The 19,987-nt window shown below is 32.1% G+C and overlaps 2 protein-coding genes across 19 annotated transcripts in view; both read right to left on the bottom strand.

The window, feature by feature from the left end:
- Positions 1–4,569: 4,569 nt before the first annotated feature.
- On the bottom strand, positions 4,570–5,639 carry LOC123219445. The gene has a single exon (XM_044641422.1). It carries the CDS (start codon positions 5,422–5,424, stop codon positions 4,777–4,779), a length of 648 nt encoding a protein of 215 aa, XP_044497357.1. The 5' UTR covers positions 5,425–5,639; the 3' UTR covers positions 4,570–4,776.
- A 1,360-nt stretch (positions 5,640–6,999) lies between these two features.
- The window catches only part of LOC123218712 (mediator of RNA polymerase II transcription subunit 15a-like), a 34,884-nt gene continuing 21,896 nt past the window's right edge, over positions 7,000–19,987 (bottom strand). For 11 of the 18 annotated variants that reach the window (XM_044640280.1, XM_044640277.1, XM_044640281.1 and 8 more), the window contains 10 exons: positions 15,069–15,180; positions 14,583–14,703; positions 12,374–13,732; positions 11,072–11,142; positions 10,711–10,785; positions 9,011–10,393; positions 8,527–8,871; positions 8,015–8,215; positions 7,819–7,907; positions 7,000–7,640 (listed from right to left, as the gene is read on the bottom strand). In XM_044640280.1, the coding sequence (XP_044496215.1) occupies positions 7,433–7,640; positions 7,819–7,907; positions 8,015–8,215; positions 8,527–8,871; positions 9,011–10,393; positions 10,711–10,785; positions 11,072–11,142; positions 12,374–13,732; positions 14,583–14,703; positions 15,069–15,180 (3,964 nt within the window). In that variant the 3' untranslated portion in view covers positions 7,000–7,432. Of the gene's footprint in view, positions 7,641–7,818; positions 7,908–8,014; positions 8,216–8,526; positions 8,872–9,010; positions 10,394–10,710; positions 10,786–11,071; positions 11,143–12,373; positions 13,733–14,582; positions 14,704–15,068; positions 15,181–15,988; positions 16,113–17,533; positions 17,590–17,668; positions 17,808–19,987 lie in introns of those variants that run through there. The other 7 variants (XM_044640269.1, XM_044640272.1, XM_044640274.1 and 4 more) reach the window with 4 other exon arrangements.

Genomic DNA, 19,987 nt, shown 5'->3' with positions numbered 1-19,987 from the left:
GAGTCAAATCATGCCCAATCCCTTTTTGATGCTATACACAACAATAAACCAAAATCTTTTTTTATGGAATATAAGATTCATGCGTATGCTAATAATGGCCACTTAGTTGAAACAATAGAGTTGTATCCTCTCATGCGTAGAAGTGGCATTTCTCCAATAGTTTTACCCTCGCTTTATACTCAATGTGTGCACTTCAGAACCATTGATTCTTGGAGGAAAAGTTGCTCATGAAAATGCTATAAGAACTAAGTTTCGTTTGAATTTGTAAAAAGAAATTATATTAATGGATATGTATGAGAAATGTATCAAACTGTGTTAAGTTATTTACAAAATGTTAATAAAAGATTTAGTTTGATGGATTTTGGTGATGATAACCTCTATATATTTAATATATGTTAGGATATATTAAAATTTTAGATAAAACAACTTTTTTGTTGCTCCATTAATGGTTTAAACTAGACTTTTCATGAAAGGGTGGGAAAATGAATTTCATCAAAGTTTGGGTGGGACATAGTTATTCCCCCTTATTTATTTATTCAGCAAGAATCTCATGTACAATTCAGTGATCCAAGAAACTGGGAAAGAAATTAAAAAAAAAAGGGGGGTGAATTTGTAGTAACTTGTATATATATATATATATATATATATATATATATGTAATGTCATACAATTTTCAGGTGTACTTTTAATAGCCCTTAATCATTAACCCTAATCGATGTGAAATTACGTAGGTTTTGCCCATTTCCATCCCATAAAAGCTACCCTTCCCTACCCAATCTACTCATCCTCACTTAAAATGACAAACCCCCTGTCCTAAACAACTGTAAGGTCATATCTGTTACATCAAAGGGCTGATGTGGGCACATAACAACAAAAAGACAATCAAACTTTGCAACATCTCCAATTAATTTTTTTTAAATTGGGTTGGTAGAAAGCACACGCTATCACATAGAGTACAAAACCCATAGCCCAGCATGCTGACATTGACTACATTATTTGTGTTAAGGGACAAACCTTTTCCATTGGATTGTGGTGTAGGGGTTGGCAGCAGTGTTTGACTAGAAATTTGGGGATTTCTTGAACAACCGCACAAGGAAAATGTGAGTTCTTTTATTTCCCGGACCGTACTCCAAAATGAAGATTTGAATCTATCCATACACGTGTTAGCGTAATGGAATGGCAGACAAAATCAATTATCAAACACATCAATTATGCCAACACTAAATAAAAATTAATTATGGACAAATCACCCCTTAATTAAGCAAAAAAATATTAATTAATTTGTCTAATACTACACTATTAAATAATCATAGCAATAGGAAAGTCAATGGAGGCAACATGGATTGAGAACTTAGAAAACCTAATCTAATACTATGAATTGAAAAAAATTGTCCTTTTAGAAAAGTCGATGTTTCAATTTTCTTCCAATTTTTTCTCTTATTAGAAAACACGAATTTAAAAAAATATTTAAAAATAATTCCATTTATTGTTTCTTTTAAATTTACACATATTAGGCCCAGCCCAAAACAAAACATTTTAGGGCCATCGGGGCCACAGTTTTCTTGTTAGGGAGTTGAAGGCCTACAATTTTTTCCTATAGTCTTTGTCTTCTACTTTAAGCAAGGTTATTATTGCAATAAAAAAAAGTTATTCTTCTCGTACCATACTTTAATTTTAAAACTTTATATTTGTAGTGATCAATTTATTATAATGAAATTTATATTTAGAAGAATTAATAATTTTGCAAATAAATTAAAATAATTTAATATCTTCCTTACGACATAAGATAATTTTTATATCTTTTATCTCATGATTATAATAAAACTACGCACATGAGATTAAGATACTAATACGTGAAGTTTATCGGTTTACATTTTGGACACAAAAGAAACTTGAGTTGTGTTCACCATCATAATGTGTTAAAAAATTTCAGTCTATTTTGTAAATTAAAATACCGTAAATTAAGAATAACAAACATGCCTAAATTTTTTTTTCGATGCGTATTGAGAACGATTTAAGGTGTAGTTATTAGTTTTCATGACACATTTTTGCCTCCCTATTTTGATCGTGTATTCTATGGAAAGAACTTTTTGTGCATTTGGTATTGGGAGGCTTTTGTATATGTTTTGTTGTATATTGTGATATTGAAAGGAGAAAACGTGCACGTTCAACTTTGCTGACAATTTTTTGAATATTTAAATATAAGCCCAACTACCATTTCAACTATTCAACTGTCACCAACTCTCATTTAATTGTTATAAAATAGAGATAGGTTAACTCATTATAGGTGAACCTGAACTCATATCTGTATATTTAAATTATATAATATATATATATATAATTTTATGATAAAAAATAATGCAAGTATTTGAATTGAACATGTCAGTTTGTCAGTAAAATTATTGAATCCTAGATTGATAATGCAAATACTGGTGGAGCCATTCATTTGTCTCCTACCCTGAAACATGCCTGTTTTTTTAAACCCTAACCCTAGAATTTGATGTCTGTGGGAATAAACTTAATTGAAATTATGATTTATATGGATGTTATTATCCATATAAATTAATTTAGTGCTGTCACAACAGAGATCTTGCTTATCTCATGTAATTAGTTTACAACGCAAAATTTAAAATGTCCCATTAATTTAAGAGCAATATTGTGCACATTATTTAAAGAACATAAATATATATATATATAATTAAATATTATTTTATTTTTAATTTAAATTCATCCGATCATATAATGACATATATATATGTATATATTTGTGCACATAAAATAAGTATACATAATTTTACTATTAATTTGATCATTTATAAGTTTGAAATTCATTTAACTTACCAAATCTTAATTGGGAACAAAATATTCATCTACGTAAATTAAATAAATAAACTATATTTTTGGACCCAAACCAGACATCACCCCGGTGGAGGGGATTATTCTGAAAAAATATTTTTTAAAAAAAATTGCATTTATCGAATATAAAATTTGACTTATTTAATATTAAAATAGGTTTAGTTTAATGGTATATATATTCAAATATAATAAATATAGCTTGAGTTTAAGTTTTTTATAATGAAATTTTTTTAAAAAAATAATATTTTATATTGATCGAGTTAAACTTAATTTTATACTTTATTTAATCAGACGGTTTGAATTGTTTAATCTGATTTAATCCGTTTTAATCGTAAAAAATAATTTTAATGTAAATCGAAAGCAGTTTGATTAATAGTTGATAGTTTAACCAGTTGAATTGCTCAGTTTAATTCGGTTTTAAAACCATGAATAAAAGAAAATATTAAAATCATTATTTTATAGAGTTGACAAATCTGCTGGTGGGGTGAGGAAGGAAGCTTCACCTTCAACCCCAAGCTAGGAGAAGAACGCAATACCCCACAACCAGAAATCCTTAAATTTAGATATTAATTAATTATAATATTTATTTTGAGCTGGTTGCAGTGGATTTTCATTCACCTCACCCTGCCACCATCCCTTTCTTGCATTGCTAAGAAAATTAAAACTATGCTTTTGTCCATGCTACTTTTTCTTAATTTAATGGGAATTTTCCGTCTTATGATATGAAATTAATTAATTTATATGGTCATGAAAATGAAGCTTTCACGACTTCTACTCTCAAAAACTTTAATGAGTTATTTAAGTACGCGAATAATTCTATGTTTGAATTTTAAATATTTATTATATCTGATTAGATATTACTTTATTTAAAATTTAAAATTAATATATTATAAATTTATAGTTTTAATTTTAGTTTTTGTAAATATGGAGTTAAATTTAAATTTAAACCGAATTTATTTAAATTTGAGCTCGTATTCAATTAAAACAAATTCAAAACGAACTTAGTTCAAGCAAAATTGATTATGAAAATTTAATATTCTCGACTCATCAAATTTATGAATCTAAAAAATTTAATTAAAACGATATCATTTTAACTAATATATATTAAAATAATATTATTTTAATATTAAATTTAAATTTGATTATTTTGAAATGAGTTAAACTCGAATATCTTTAAAGCAAATTTGACAAACTTAAACTCTAACTCAAACTGAGCTCCATATAAAACAAGTCAAGCTCTTACTTAATTCATCTTGAATCCAATCCAACTCTATCTCTCATTTGAGCTAAAGTATATTTTCATTAATAAAACTATGTGTACTTATTTTTGATACACAATTTATGTACACAGACGAAGTATTATCATGTGATTGAATGTTTCTTTAGTATATGATAACATATGTTTTAAAATCATCTAATTATATAATAACACATCATTGTGTATATAAATTATGTATCAAAAATAGATACACATAACATTGCTCTATTTTCATTGATTACTAATAAGTTAATATTATCTTTCCGTTACACCTAAATTAGAATTTTCAAATTCAATGCTTTCACGGCAATTTAAATTTTTTCCAACGTATTTTAATGTTGCACTATTTTGTAATTTGCTTTCACAATCAATTACCAAAACCGAAAGGCACCAAATGTCAAGCCATCCATCCGAGTCATCTGACATACAGAATTTTAAAAAAATAATAATAAACAGTTATTTAACTTCTCTCTATAATAGTTCTTCCTCAACTTTTTACACAAAAACCGCACTCTTCCTGGCAAATCTTCCCTAAAACAACTAAACAGATCAAAATTGAAAATAAAAAAAAATTGTGACTCGGCTTTACAGTTAACGAACTGAGTCCACTCGTCTCCCTAACCGGCTTAATCATTCAACAAACTCAAATCCTGATTAAACATTCATAAATTTTCTGAATTTTCGGCTTTTGACATTAAGTAGAACCGACTCGGTCTCGGCTCAAAAGCGGCTCTGCGGCGCTGGTGGTGAGATGACGGCCTTATTAGAGCAGACAATGCTCTTTTGACCAACTCTCCTTCCACTCCTCCGATTCTCACGAGCGAGTTCGTCATCGCTGACCTCCTGTAGTTCAGTGTACTACTCGTGTGGTACGACGACGAGAACTTCGTTTTGTTATTTTGATAGTTGTTCGCTCTCTTATGAAGAGCACACCGGAAAGAGCCAGGGTGCGTCGTCGGCGAACAAGCGCAGGTCCTCTTAGAAGTGTTGAATACCTTCGCATTGCTGTTGCTTTTGTCGATCTGTCTGGTGAATGAGATCGAACGGTTGGGAGATATAGGACGGTTATCGAGAGAAAACCGAACCGATGGCGAGGATCGACGTGACACGTGGCGGTCGTTGTGATTGGAGTGCCTGTGTCCATAAAGGCTGACAGGTGTGGGAGAAGTGGCACGTCCGAAGAACGTGGAAGAGGAGCAGGAGTAGAAACTCGAAGAGGTTGAAGAAACGGAGGACGATAGTTGTGGTCTCCGAAAGCTATGCAGATCTGGACCGTTCGATTTGTTCCTTGATGACGTTGACGACGCCATTTTAATTTAAGCACACTCACTAGACACGATTATTTTTTCTTGTTTTGAATTTTTAAGTGCGGCTGTGGAGACTGATTTGGCAAACCTAATAGAACGGAACGGAGGGTATTTATAGGTAGGGACTGGGGAGAGCGAGAGGCGGTAGGTGAACTGTAATTTAGGAAAGTTAGCGGGGTAGTTATGAATTAGGGGGTCCCGCTGGTTTTTGGAATAAAAACTACTAGCCTCAGGGTAGAATTTCCTTTTCGGGTTGGGAAAGAAAAGGAAAACTGTGGGCCGAGTTATGCTACGGTTTCACGCGCGTGTACAACACGTCAAATGTTAATATTTTTATAAATTATTTTAATAAAATTATATATTTTAATAAGAAAAAAAATGCAATAATCCAAATCAGGTTTGAAGAGATAAATAGTTTAATGCAAATTATTTTTTAATGTTTTATTTTTATTCAGATATATAAGTTATTATTGCATGTATATTTATTTAATTTTTAACTTCAATTTAAATTATCAAATTTATTGTGTAAGTTTACCTTATTGTATATACTTAAATTCATTTAATTGATCAGATAATTCAATTAAAACCTTTTAACAGATCATATATGCATTAAAAAAATTACATGTTTTTGTTATTTTTCGGGTGAAAATTTAACAATGATAATTTAAAATGTTAAATTATTGATTCTTTACTTCTTTACAGTCATGAATTTATAAGACAATAAAAAAAGACGATAACATAATTATATGATTCGATACTAGTTAAATAAATTTTTGAACGTGATTGTACAATAACATAATAACAATATATAAGAATTTTATAAATAAAATTTTGAATTTTAAATAAAAATTAATTTTAATATCTTGATTTAATGATTTTTTCACTTAATTTTATGTTTTGGACGTGAGATTTTATAAATGAAAATGAGAGAGTTCCGATGGGAATTATACATTGATATGAGTAAAGGTTTAGTGTAGAATTTTATTAGAAGTTTATGATGAGAAATAAAATTATATTTATTTAAATAATTTGACTATGCAAGTGTAGAAGTGATGTAAATGTTTTATCTCATACTTTAAGAGGTGTTGGGTTTAAAAAAATGTTTTATTATTAGAATTAGAATATTACTTTATATAAATTATTATTATATTTAATAAAATTAGATAGATATAATTAATTATTATGTTTAGTTAAAAGTAATAAAAGAATACAAGTATATTATTTTATTTAAATTTTTTTGAATATAATTATTCTTAAATATTTTTTTATATTATTTGTTATATTAATTAAAAATAAAATTATTTTTGTTTTAAAAAATTAATAAATAAAGATATAATTATATTAAAACCAATACTAACTTAATACTCTTTTAATATTTAAATAAAGTAAAGATAATAACTAGATCATCTTTTATACTATTTGTTACACCTCTATTAATAATAAAATATTATTAAAATCTTTTATTATTTATAAATTAAATAAAATAATATAAATTATAAAAGATAGATTGTCAAAGTAACTTTAATCCTCTTAATCAATCACCCTTAAAAGTTACAATGTTACATCCACAATAGCACATAATAAAAATATTTTTTTTATAAGATAAACTATCATATACACCCCTAAGGCTTATAGTCCTATAAGAGACAACCCCTTAACTGCTGCAAGACCAAATTGCTTACACATTGAAAAAACTAATGTATTTATAAACTTAAACACCACCTGCAAATATACCAGTTCCAGCAAATGCATTTGCTAGAAGCACAGGCTACAGAACCACCGCATCATAATTACAGAAACAAATATGTAATAACAAAACCGTAACATTATTAAAAGACAGACAAAACTAACGCAAACACAGATGGTTTTGTGATCTTCTAGATAATTAATAGGCAAGGATTGGTGATCAGCCGAAAACTGCTTGTTTAGCTATCATGGCAGAAGAAACTGATGAATAATGCGTCATGGGTAATCGGAGCAAAATCCCATTGGTTTGAGTCTGCAAGGATGATCACGCTGCACTCAAGCAGTTCTCCCAAGTCCCATATTTTGAGCTGAAACTGCCTCCACCGCTCTGTTGTGCGTATTCTGATATCACAGCACGGGCACACACATCCCAAGTCCTTGCTATCACCCCAAGAGTCATGGGTTGTGGAAGGCTTCTCAGAGATATGCTAAACCTTGACTTTGCCTTCACCGAAAGATCTTCGTATTCCTTGCTGTCAAAGCAAACAGAACTCACATGCCTCAAAAATTTTACTTAAAGAGCTGTTGAACATCAACCATGTCTTTTAAGTTTATACTTGGCTAAATTAATTTTCACGCAATTCCAATTTGTTTGCGGAACTTTCAATTAAAAGACACATTTTCTCAGAAGAAAACGAGCCATTCACATACCTGACTTCAACTGGAAAGTTGTCTAACAATATTGGGGAGCAATTGGGGTAATTTGTTGGAACAAGCAATCGCAATGGCTGAATAGGTGACTGCATAGAGTAAGAAGGAGCATATAAATACAGAGGAAATCCTTATGTATCATTATGTTTATGAGTGGGTGCATGGGACATCGTGTCTGGAAGGTTCAAAAGCCTACCATTTGTGCCGAAGAATACTGTGATTTCAAGTTTGGACTCAAAGCCACTGCAGTGAAAGAGCATTTGACAATGGTTCCTTCACCGCCTTCAGCAGTAGCACCAGCAGCAGTTGGATCAACATCTTCCTCACTGACATCAACCACCGTGTCTATAAGTAGCTGATTTATTTCCCTTATTTCCTCCAAAAGGGCAAGATTAGCCTGCAGAGATGCAAATAATTTTGTTGGACTAAAGAAGGTGAAAAGGCAGAGACAGAAGTATCTGGAAATACAGCGGGAAAATTACCATTTTATCTTTTATTAAACAGAAAACTGTTTGAAGTTTAAAAAAAGGATCTCCAAATACAAAATAGTTGATGAATAAAAAATAAAAGTCAAACATATGGTAGATGAGCTGCAGGGAACTATCACGAAGGAGAAAAATCATGTAAAGAAACAAATGCTTTTGTATGATAAAATAAACAAATCAACCCAACCACAAATACTGATTTACATAGAAACAAAGGGCATACCACCAATCTTGGTCTTTTCACACGAGATGTGGCAGTTGACTCCAGATCAGATGTCTCTGAATCATTTAACTGCTTGAAACTATCATTCATACTACCAGCTGAAGAAACAACATTTAAAGGCATGGCACTTGTGTAGCGCCTCATTTTCCTAGGTCCAGCCATTCCATCTTGTGTGATGAAATTTCTAGCTTGCAGGCGACACTTGGTCATGGCAACTAAATCCTCACCAACAGCAGCTCTAGACCCATTACCTGGCGCTGATCCTGCTATCCTATCCATCATACTCACAACTGAGCCAATGTCACTGACAGATGCACCCAATGCTTTAGGTGACATTGATTTCACCTGAAAATTCCATTTATGATTGTATCATAGAAATACCACAAAAAAATAAGGTTAACATAATGATTAAGCCACCATTAAAGCTATACTAATTACAAGCAAAAGAAAAAATGGTGATGCCAAGAAATAAGCTACAGCTTACCGCTTTGATTAAGCGCTCAAGAGGCTGCTCTGTAACACTGGACTTGCCTGAAACAGTAGTCAAGGCATTACCATGAGTGCCATCTGGACCAGTAAACTCAGCAAGCAAAGGTGATGCTGATATCCCAGGAGTACCAATTGCAAGAGAAGGTGCTGTTGCTTGTGTATTAGAATTCTGCTGATGTGTGATATTTCCAGTATTTGCTAGGGATGAAATACCAGAAATTGGTTTATCAGAATCTGCCGGCATGGGTGATGGAGCCAAAGGTGTTGAAGGAGATGGAACGACAAAAGGAGAGCTTGCAGATTGCAAGGGGGTTCCAGTTTTTGTGACTGATGAAGGCAGATTCTGCTGGTCAACCTGTGGAGAAGAATGTTGTGTTATTTGAGGGGATGCAGCTGGAACCATTTGGGGAGAAGACATAGAAAATGCAGCTCCTGGTTTCAACTGTTGATGGGAATAGGCTGAGCGTTGGCTTGACGGCATATGTTGCTGAAAGAGCCCTGGTTTAACACTCATCCCCTGTCTTATCTTAAAGTCACTCACATCATTCATCTGATGCATCTGTGACATTTGATGCATCTGCATCTGCCCCGGCAGCTGCTGCTTTGCTTGCTGGTGCAACTGCTGTTGCTGCTGTTGCATTAGCTGTTGCTTGTGCAGCATTTGTTGATGCTGTATCTGGCGCTGTTGCATTTGTTGTTTGAGCTGTTGGGACTGCAGCATTTGCTGCTGCTCCTGTTGTTTTATATGCTGGTGTTGTAGCACATTTGAGTTTGATTGGAGGGAATTAATATTGGATGGTAGCATACTGACTCCACTTTGTGATGACAAACTATTCATGTTTGCCTGCTGAGTACTCACAGAATTTTGTTGTAGAGATCCAACAGAAACCTGATGCAGTGAGTTCAGTGAATTCCCTTGTCCTGAATCCAAATTGGAAGATGGCTGCAAGGTATTTAACATGTTCTGTGATGCTGTTGAGACCCCCGAAATAGAAGTCATAGAATTATGCTGCACATTTGTCATACTGTTCTGTTGAATTGTTCCAACAGAACCTTGTAAGTTCATTGATTGAATCTGTGGGTTCATTTGATTGTCATGGGGCTGAACTTGAGTAATTTGTGATTGTGGCTGCGGCATGGAATGCACAGGAGGTGGCAGATGTTGCCCTGGCTGCATTGATGAAACAGTCTTCCTGGGCCTATTTGTATTTATAAAATTGATAATCTGCTTCTCATAGGAACCCAGCTTTTCCCTAAAATTAGGTGAAATATTACTTTTGGACACTTGTAAGAACAATATGAGACGCTCCAACATATTCTTAAAAGTTTTCAGCTTCTCAAGCTGATCCGACTTTGGCTGTTGAGGAAGAGAATCATGCTGACCGGCAGAGAGAACACCAGTTTTCATGGTAAGAACCAGAATTCAATAAATTGAACAAAAAAACAAATTAACAAAATATTTGAGCCAATAATTCCATGAAAAAGATATCTGTTTTCTTCCTTTAAAGATCTGAAGGAGGAGAGGATTCATTGATACAGGTAAAAGATTTACTGAAAAGTACAGGTCAGATACTTTTGAAAAACAAACGACACCTAAAGATCTATGCTATTAACTCAAGAGCTAAGATGAAATCCAGTAAAGAATATGGTTAGGCATCAAGTTTCAAGGAAAATATACAAAAACAGATCATTTACCTGCTGCAATTTAGTAGCAATTTTCTGAAACATTTCATTTAATTCGGGCAAATACATCTCCTTCATGACTTTAATCTGCAAAGTGAAAATTTTGCATGACATCATTGTACAGTTAATTTATTTCAGGTTCCATAGCTACAAAAGAAGAGTAGTTGCACATACAATTATGAGTTATTGAGAATTCTTTCACAATGGTAAAATCATTGTTTCTAACTGGTTATTCCTGCTCTGGTTATAACAATCATGACATATGGACTGGTTATATCCAATCCCAAATTTCAACCCTATCAAGACCTATGTCCACCAATATTTTCTTTCAAGTATTATAAGTAAATTTCATCTAAGAGGCATGACAAAGTACCTTTTGGTAGACCTCCTCTTGCCAATCACCCCCATTTGCTTGTCCAGTCTGGGCTGTGGAATCTAGAGATGCTAACATTATAAAAATTGTTTATACGTAAGTCAAATGGGAACTGGTTACCAGAAAGAAAAAATAACTAAGAGAAACATGAGTCAAACTCACATCACGACTGCTATAGCATGAGCTAAATGTGAAGAAATCATTCACAGCACATAAATTCCAATAGCATGAGCTAAATGTGACAGGGGATTGACAGGAACACAGAATCAAATCACAGGCAAATGGGTAATTTATATGATATGAAATTGGGAATAATGGTATGGTATCCTAACAATTTGGCATCCCTAAGAAAGCTATATGTTTCTACTACATCAAGAGTTCACCAGAAAAAAATTTGTACGGCAAAAGATTAGAGCACCAGTTTCTCCCACAACCAGAGTAAATACAAAGACAACACTTATGCACTCTTCCCACAAGAAAGATGATAAAACAAATTTATTGCTTCTCACAATCAACCACATATTCCATAATCCCTAAACACTCAACCAGATAAATTACAAATTCTTAAGTCAGGTAAAAGAGGAACAAAATAAATTATACCGATTTTCTTCCATTGCATTGTTACTCATGAGATATAAATGCTAAGATTAAGCTATTGAAGTGTCAACTCACACCTTTGAAAATTTAAATTCAAACACATCTCAATAAGATCAACTCTTGAAGTGAAGTAACACATCAATTTAGAATATATCCAAAACACAAGACAGACATACTAGTCTATATTGACCTATCCATAGGTGTTAGTTGCATACTTGTCATTTACCGTTTTTGAGGAAATCAAAGATTTTTTATACAAAAATCATATTTTGGTGAGATAATCTATGTCAGTGAAAACTTTTAAAAATTCCCAGACATGGATTTCAGAAAAGAATTCAAAACCAGTTCTTTCTCCTGAAATAAAAAAAACTAATAACCAAGCCAAAAAGCATCTTAGATATTGAAAAAGTGCAAAAATGTGTTAGTGCATGACCACACAGTAAAGGTAAGGAAGTGCAAAGCCAACCATTGTAGTAGTCTCTAAAGAACTTGCAAATTTTATGAAAAATTGTCACTAGTGTAGAAAGCAATGAAACAAAAATTGAAGCATTCCTTCAACAAACATACTTGCAACTAATCAAATGCAAAGGCATAACATAATCTTGTCAACAAAATTATACTATGATAATCTTTGGGAAGAAAGCACAAACAACAAGGCACAGTTGTTAAGAAGATGACAAAAGGCATATATATGAAACAACATACTTGATGATGTTTCTGGAAGGACTCTTTGCGATTGATATAGCTGCTTTTGCGGATCCATTACATTCTGTGGTTGAAGCAAGGTACCCGATGCTTGATTAGATGCCTGAAGCCTTTGCTGCAAATTTTGTTGCAATTGATTAGGTTGTTGTTGCAATCCCAAAGACTGTTGCAACTGTGCAGGCTGTGATTGGATCTGTGACATTAATTGTTGCTGTGGCTGTTGCGATGACTGCTGCCCTTGATTTGGTAATAAGGGTGCACTCTGTTGGCTTTGTTGCTGCAATGAAACCTTGGATTGTTGTAGCATATGCACAGAGTGTTGATTATTTTGCATGCCAGAGTTTCCAGGTTGGTTTCCAAGTAACTGTTGCTGCTGCTGCGGCTGTAATCCTGAAACATTACTTTGTGGGCCCAATTGTTGATGATGCATACTTGAGAGGTTTTGCTGAGCCAACATCTGTTGCTGCTGCTGCTGCTGTTGTTGCTGCTGCTGATGCTGCATATTTGGAAGATTACTCTGCTGCCCTAGCAACCTCTGTTGCTGTTGCTGCTGGATATCACTAACACTATTTTGTTGACCAATCATTTGATTCTGCAGCATATTTGAAGCATTTGAAGGTTGGCCTATTAGCTGCTGCTGCTGTGGCATCATTGACGACTGTGTCATTGAAGTTTGCTGTTGCTGTGGCATCATTGACGGCTGTTGTTGCTGTTGCTGAGGCCTAAGGACTGATTGTGGGTGCGGCTGAATCATGGATTGTGTTGACGGTTGAACAGATGATTGGTTCTGCTGAAGACTAGGGAGAGGGGCTGATTGGATCACTGAAGGTTGCATAACAGATGATGATTGCATACCAGATTGCTGAGAAGATTGCAATTGATTAGGCTGTAGTATGTTTGGCTGCTGCTGTTGCATTATTGAGTGCGAGAGATTTCCCTGCTGCAGCTTCTGCTTCAGAAAATGATGTTGCACCTGCTGCTGGTGGTACATATACTGTGGATTCTGGGATTGTTGTTGCTGCGAGGGGAGAACCTGTTGCCTTCCTTGCATTTGCCTCTGGGAATTAGCAAAGAGATTGGAGGGCACCCCTTGCCCCATTGAAGGTACTGTGTTCTGTGAAACACCTGATATGTTTTGCATTGTGGAATTTTGGTTTACAACACTGGGGATTGGGGCCTGTGATAAACCAGAGACAGAAGGAAGAGCAGATGGCAATCCAGAAGAACCCTGAACTCCGGTTGATGTCATGTTACTCTGAATGTTCTGTGATAACAGCTGTTGGCGTTGTTGAGACTGATTAGCTGACATTGGGATAGGAAGTGATTGCCCTTGGTTATGAACTGTTTGCATGCCAGACCCTATTTAAAATAGGAAAAGCAAAAGAAAATTAATTTTAAATAACTTTAGAGGGAAAAACATAATGACAAAAGCAGGTATCAATTAATTAAAAGTGTCATTTGAACACCAAGAGAAACACAATGGCTATCAGATGGATATAGATTCAGAATAAATGGGTGAAATTTCTTTTGGTTTAGGGGTGGAGACAGATAAAAGGAGGAAGGGAGAAGAAAATAACAGAAAATTTTACATCATCTGCCTCTACTCTATGGTTTGGGCAAATTACACAGCACCATCCACTTTGAGAAGTTAACAAATTACGCCATTGAATTAATTATCTTTTTAAAAGGCATGTTCAATGATATACTGCCAAAGATGTTGCCCTGTTGGTATTTTTGTTATCAATACAGAATCTAATGTAATCCATACAAGATAATGAACAATAAGTTATAACGAATAATACAGGTCTAATATGTTAAAGTAACCTATATCGCAAGTGTAATATCTAATATGGTATCTACTTAATACCTTAAGCTTTTGGTTGCGCTTTGCAAAAAAAAAAAAAGAAGAAGATAAAATGTACTTCAAAACTTTAAAATACACGTTGTTTCTAGGGTACCAAGATTTTTTGGGACATGTTGTTTGGCGCACAACACCTTTTGTCCTCAAAACACAAAGCTTTTCATCAATATCCAAAAGCTGTAGATTATTAAATTGAATTACAACAATTGAACAAAAAAATGCATGCACTCACTACATGTTTAGATAGATTTCATGAACTCTACCAGCCAAACAGCATGATGGGATAGATCAAGTTGCAAGTTAAGTTTTTCCGTGTCTTAAGAGAAGAAGTCTCATTAATGTTATTACCTGGATCTGGTGATTTGTTACTATTTCCAGCGGGATTGGACGGCAAAGAATTAGGCATAGGATTTTGAGATTTTGATTCCATTGAAAGCATCTTCAAAGATATTTTCCGTAGATAATCTGACTGAAATTTGAGATAAATATAAAATTTCAAATCTCATAGTACTTTAAGTTCAGAAATCTCTCACACGCACCAAAAAAATTGACCTAATGGTGCCAATGCACTATTAAACATAAGCAAACAACAAATAAATAAACGAACTGATCTAAAAGGCTGAAAAATAAAAGACAGAGGTTCAGTAAGCTTAGAGAATCTTCCTTGGAAAGCTCCATGGTATGATAAGAAGCAAAAGATAAAAATAATTATGACTTCATGGTATAACAATTATGGCTAGCACAAAATGATGTGCAAATATATGGGAATAGTTTATTTATTTATTTTTTATGTATAGATTGATGAACGTTATAGAAGTCAGATCAAAATTTTACCTGACTTGTTGCAGCAGTATATATCTTCTCCTCAAACCTTCCAGCAATTTTCTTGAGTTCATTCAATCCCTCTTGACCAGAAAAAGGAAGATGCCTCTTCAGTGTATCCATACTATGCAGAATAAAGCATACGTAAGTTGCTGACTGTGCAGTTACTATTCTTACAAAGAAAAACCTTATGTGGTAATCCATAATTTACCATAATGCTCAAGCCATGAAGGAAATTTTGGCAAAAGCACAAACCTGAAACTAACCTTAATTTTCTATAATTTATTTAAACAAAAACTGCATACTTCATGACGTGCTAGCCTTTCATACCAAAAAAAACCTAAGAATGTTCGCACATTCACCATTGAGGATGAAATTTTCCATATGCTCACAAATATTAGTAGCAAACTAGGAATAATCTTTATAGCCATATGCTAACTCAATGACTCAAAAGATTTTCAACTGCCCATTTAATTACAATTTTAGTTGCAAAATTATAAAGTTGCAGCTAGAAGAGACAGTTATTAGCCAAGTGGAGTGACCATGAAAAAGATTTTGAAGTGAATAAATATCTCTTGATGTTCAAAAGACTGGAATTAATATTAACATAAAATGCCATTTTGAAACACCTTGAATCCTTTTATTTGTAGTGGACCATCTTCCACACTCCCTGGTTTCCACATTAACCCAATAAAAGTAGACATTAACAATACAACCTGTCAACAGTGTATGAAGAGTCATGATGGTGGTTTCATTAACTAGTGACTCATTTCTAACCCTTTTCTCTTTTTCTTTGATTTGAAAGAACTTTAGAAACCATACAAATCACAACAGTTTCCTATAGGATCCAAGACTTTTCAAAACAAATGGCAAAACAGGGACTTTTTTTAAAACAACAGATTATAGCAGGGAGAAAAAGAAGAGGCACTTACATCTTGTTGACAATTCTTTGTCGTGATTCAGGCTGTAACTGATTTCTCCAATCACCAGTGTCTATGACTGACTCTCCGCTTTGAGGAGTAGGCCTCCAATTATTGTTATCCATCAAATTCTAACCTAAAAACAAAATAACAAAAACTACATAAAAATTAAAATCCATTAAAGATTAAAACTGAAAAAAAAAATAAAAAAGACGAGAACATTCATTTAGGGAGACAAAAATGTAAACATCAAAAGTGATTCTTAGGATGGGAATACATTATAAGTTTCTCACTTAACAGCAAACTACCTTACGAAGGATCCACTATTTCCTAACATGTAATTTATGCATACAAAAATATAAAATACTACACACCATTCAGTTCAATACAATGAGTTATGGATAACCAAACCAAGCACAACCCAAAATGTAATTTGTGGTCAATGTTAACCCAAGCCTAACTAAAATAACAACAATAGAGACCTAACCTCTCCAATTATCATTGTGCGTAAGTTGGGCTGTGGATCAGTTTAGTAGAATATGCATCCACATTATTAAACAAGAAAAAGAAAAGAATAAAAGAAAGGTGTAGTACAAATATTTCGCTAATTCTTCCTACTTAATAATTCCTTGAAGTTTTCTAATACACAATATCCAGACAGGTAAGGTTATGGCTGTTTGAATCTTTCTTCTCTCTTCTTTTGTCCTCATTATGCAATATTGCATACGCCAAAGTGCTTAACAATACACCTGAAACCTTGTTTCATAAACACTAAATATGCAACATGAAATCTAATAAATTTAGCCAAACGAGCTTCAAAACTTACTCCTTACTGGAGTCAGTGTTATTGAACATATCAAATCATGCACAACCAGCATGCTATGACCCAAGCAATATTCAGATTCCGTCACGGCATACACAGATTTTATTCTTATTAAACTTATTGAACGTCACAGTTAGCTATACTTTATGGTAACATAGCTTCCTTGTATAAAGAATTCTCTGAACTAGCTTTCTCATTTCACCCAATCATCCATTCACAAGTGATCAGCCCTCCGCTTCATCCAGTTTCCCAATCAAAATCCAGTCTAATCCAATCCATTTTAGTCAAACAAACTTCACAGGACCTAAACCTCAAAACACTAATTAATGACTAAAGACCCTATCTGAGCCTGCGTTTCTGTAAAAACTTATCTGGGCTGCTTTTCTTTCTGGTAAATTCATATTTTGTAACTTGTTTAAGGAAATAAAAATAAGAAAAACTAGAATATAGGTCTCTTTGTTTCATAGAAAATTTTAAGTTTACTCCTAGAAAAATAGAAACTTCAAGATCGTGAATTCCCCACCGCGCCACACACCCCCCCCCCCCCCCCCCCCCCCCCCGACAAAAAAAAATATATATATTCAACATAAAATTTGGCGAATAAAAAACGAACACATAATTCGCCCGACCCTCAACATGGATCCATCCCTCAATCAAACCAAATTGCTCGTTCGAACACATAAAAAATTAAATGTTATTTCAGAAAAAAAAACTGATTGACGAACAATCCATACCCACAAATCCAAAACGCAAAATATATTCTTTTCAATGATCGGCAGGACTTTGTTACCTACAATTTTCGGCAAAAATAAAATTACAGTAATATAAAAAAGCGAGTAAAGATAGCGTAAATAAAAGAGAAGAATCACCTGTGAATTGTAGTTTCTTGTGTGTGTTTCGCTCGCCAATTTTTTTTCGCGCAAAAAAGACAGACAGAAAGAGGAAAGTCAAAGACGAGAAATAGAAACAGTAAAGGCAGGAGGTGTCCTATTGTTTTGTGTACGGGTAAACCCCCCTCTTCATTTATTTCTCGTCTCCATTAGCTGTAATTTATGTACGGCACTTTACCGTTAGATTTACTGCAATAATTTTTTAAAAAATTAAAATAAATATTATTAATAATAATATTATTTTAATTTAATTTTATAAACTTTTATTAAATATGGTGTAATGACTAAACTAACCTTAAACCGATTACTTAATAAGATTTAAGATATTTTCGAACAAACATTTAACAATAACAAATCAATGAAAATCTTTTGGTGTTGTTTTGTTTGTAGTTATTATTTGTATTATTTTATTTAATTTATCGATAATAAATAATGTGAATACCATTTTTACGTATTTATAGATTAATAAAATAATTTTTATTTTTATTATAATTATATTTTTATTTATTAATTTTTCAGAATACAAACAATCTCATTTTTAATTAATAAGAAGTAATATAAAAATATTTTAGAATAATTATACCCAAGAGTAATTAAGTGAAAAAATGTACTAATTTCCTTTTATTACCTCTAATCAAACATAATAATTATTTATATATATTAATTTTTATCAAATTTTATCAAATACGTTAATAATTTATATTTAGTAATTTTTTAAGTAATCTATCTTTAAAGTAATCTTTCAATTTTGATAATAAAATATTATTCAAACCATACATCCTTTAATATCATTTAAATTTATCAAATATCTAATTTTTTTTTCAAATTTCACATAAAATAAATAAAATTATTTTTTTTATAAAGATGAATTCCACCCGTGCTAAATCATCATATTTCGATTGAATATAATCAAATTATAAATTCTTTTTAACATTGATCCATTGTCACTAACTCCATCAAAACATAAATTTGTAATAGGAACAAACCAAAACACAAAAATAAGTTAAAGAGACGAACCCAATCTTTAGAAATTCAGAATTATAATTTATAATAAAGTGATTGAAATCATGTTATTCGATTATAGTAATCGTACTCGGTAACGAAAGATTTATTGATTTGAAATTCAGTGAAAGATTTGATAAGCAAAATAATGATGATTGTTGATTGGATTTTTTCTTAAAAAACCTAATATATGTAATTTATAGTCTTGAATAGAACAAGTTATTGTAATAATATTGAAGTTCTATTAATAAATTCTGTTATTTAGTGTTATTGAATAAATACAAATAAAAATAATTGGCCGTAAAAAATTTTTTAATGTGATTTAACCGATTGTTTGAGAGTTTATATTTATAGTTATTATTGTTTTAGAGTTTACTAAGATACAAGCGTGTGATAACAAACAGAATTATAAAAAATTAAACAAAAAAATATAAATATACTATTAAAAAAACAAGTGAAATTTTACATAATCACAAGATAAATATTAATAAAAAAATAAATGTAATTTGAGCTAATGATATACACAAATTTGTTTCTTTTTCTTTCATTCTCTTCTTGTTTTTTATTTTTCTCACTTTTTTCAATTATTTTTTCTTCATTTATTTTTTAAACTTTTTTATTTTTCTTTTGTTTTCCTTTTGTTTTATGATTTATATTCATATATAAATATTTTTTTTTCAAAAATCCCAAAACTTATTTTCTCCACATAAGAGGGGTATATGGAGTAATTATACTTTGATTTCTCTTTTTTTCTCCCTCATTTTCCCTTTTCAATTTCATCTAAAACTTTATATAATTTTTTGTTTTATCAATAATATAACTCATGTAAAATATATATTTAATATATTTATTGGTTATATAGGTGATCAGGGGTCGCGAATAAAAAAAATGCAAAACTTATCAATAAAATACAAGAAAAATAGTTTAAAGGACTATCGAAATATTAAACATATATTAAAGTAAGCTAAAAAATACTACTATCTTAGGTTGAACAAACAAACATCTATATCATACATTTTATCAATATATATAACTAGAATTTCACTTTGAAAGACCGGTGATATGTTTTAGAATTTGTGAGACACAAGAAAATATACCTACACACAACAAAAGCCAAACAAACCAATCATGAACAACCCTCACATTTATTGTTTCTCAAGAACCAAATTTATATTCAATTACATAAGGTTTATCAATTATTAAACCATCAAGTGATTATTTAAAAGCATGATCGAAGATGGCAATTGCATAAGGTTTATCGATGAACTTACAAGGTACCTTTTGGTAGACCTCCTC

This window comes from Mangifera indica, chromosome 6 (assembly GCF_011075055.1).
Source record: "Mangifera indica cultivar Alphonso chromosome 6, CATAS_Mindica_2.1, whole genome shotgun sequence".
Lineage (NCBI taxonomy): Eukaryota > Viridiplantae > Streptophyta > Magnoliopsida > Sapindales > Anacardiaceae > Mangifera > Mangifera indica.
The sequence above is the reverse complement of the archived record's forward strand: the minus strand, read 5'-3'. Positions and strand labels throughout refer to the sequence as shown.

Coding starts and splice junctions, on each gene's coding strand:
- LOC123219445 (XM_044641422.1), bottom strand. CDS start 5,424: ATGGCGTCGTCAACGTCATCAAGGAACAAATCGAACGGTCCAGATCTG.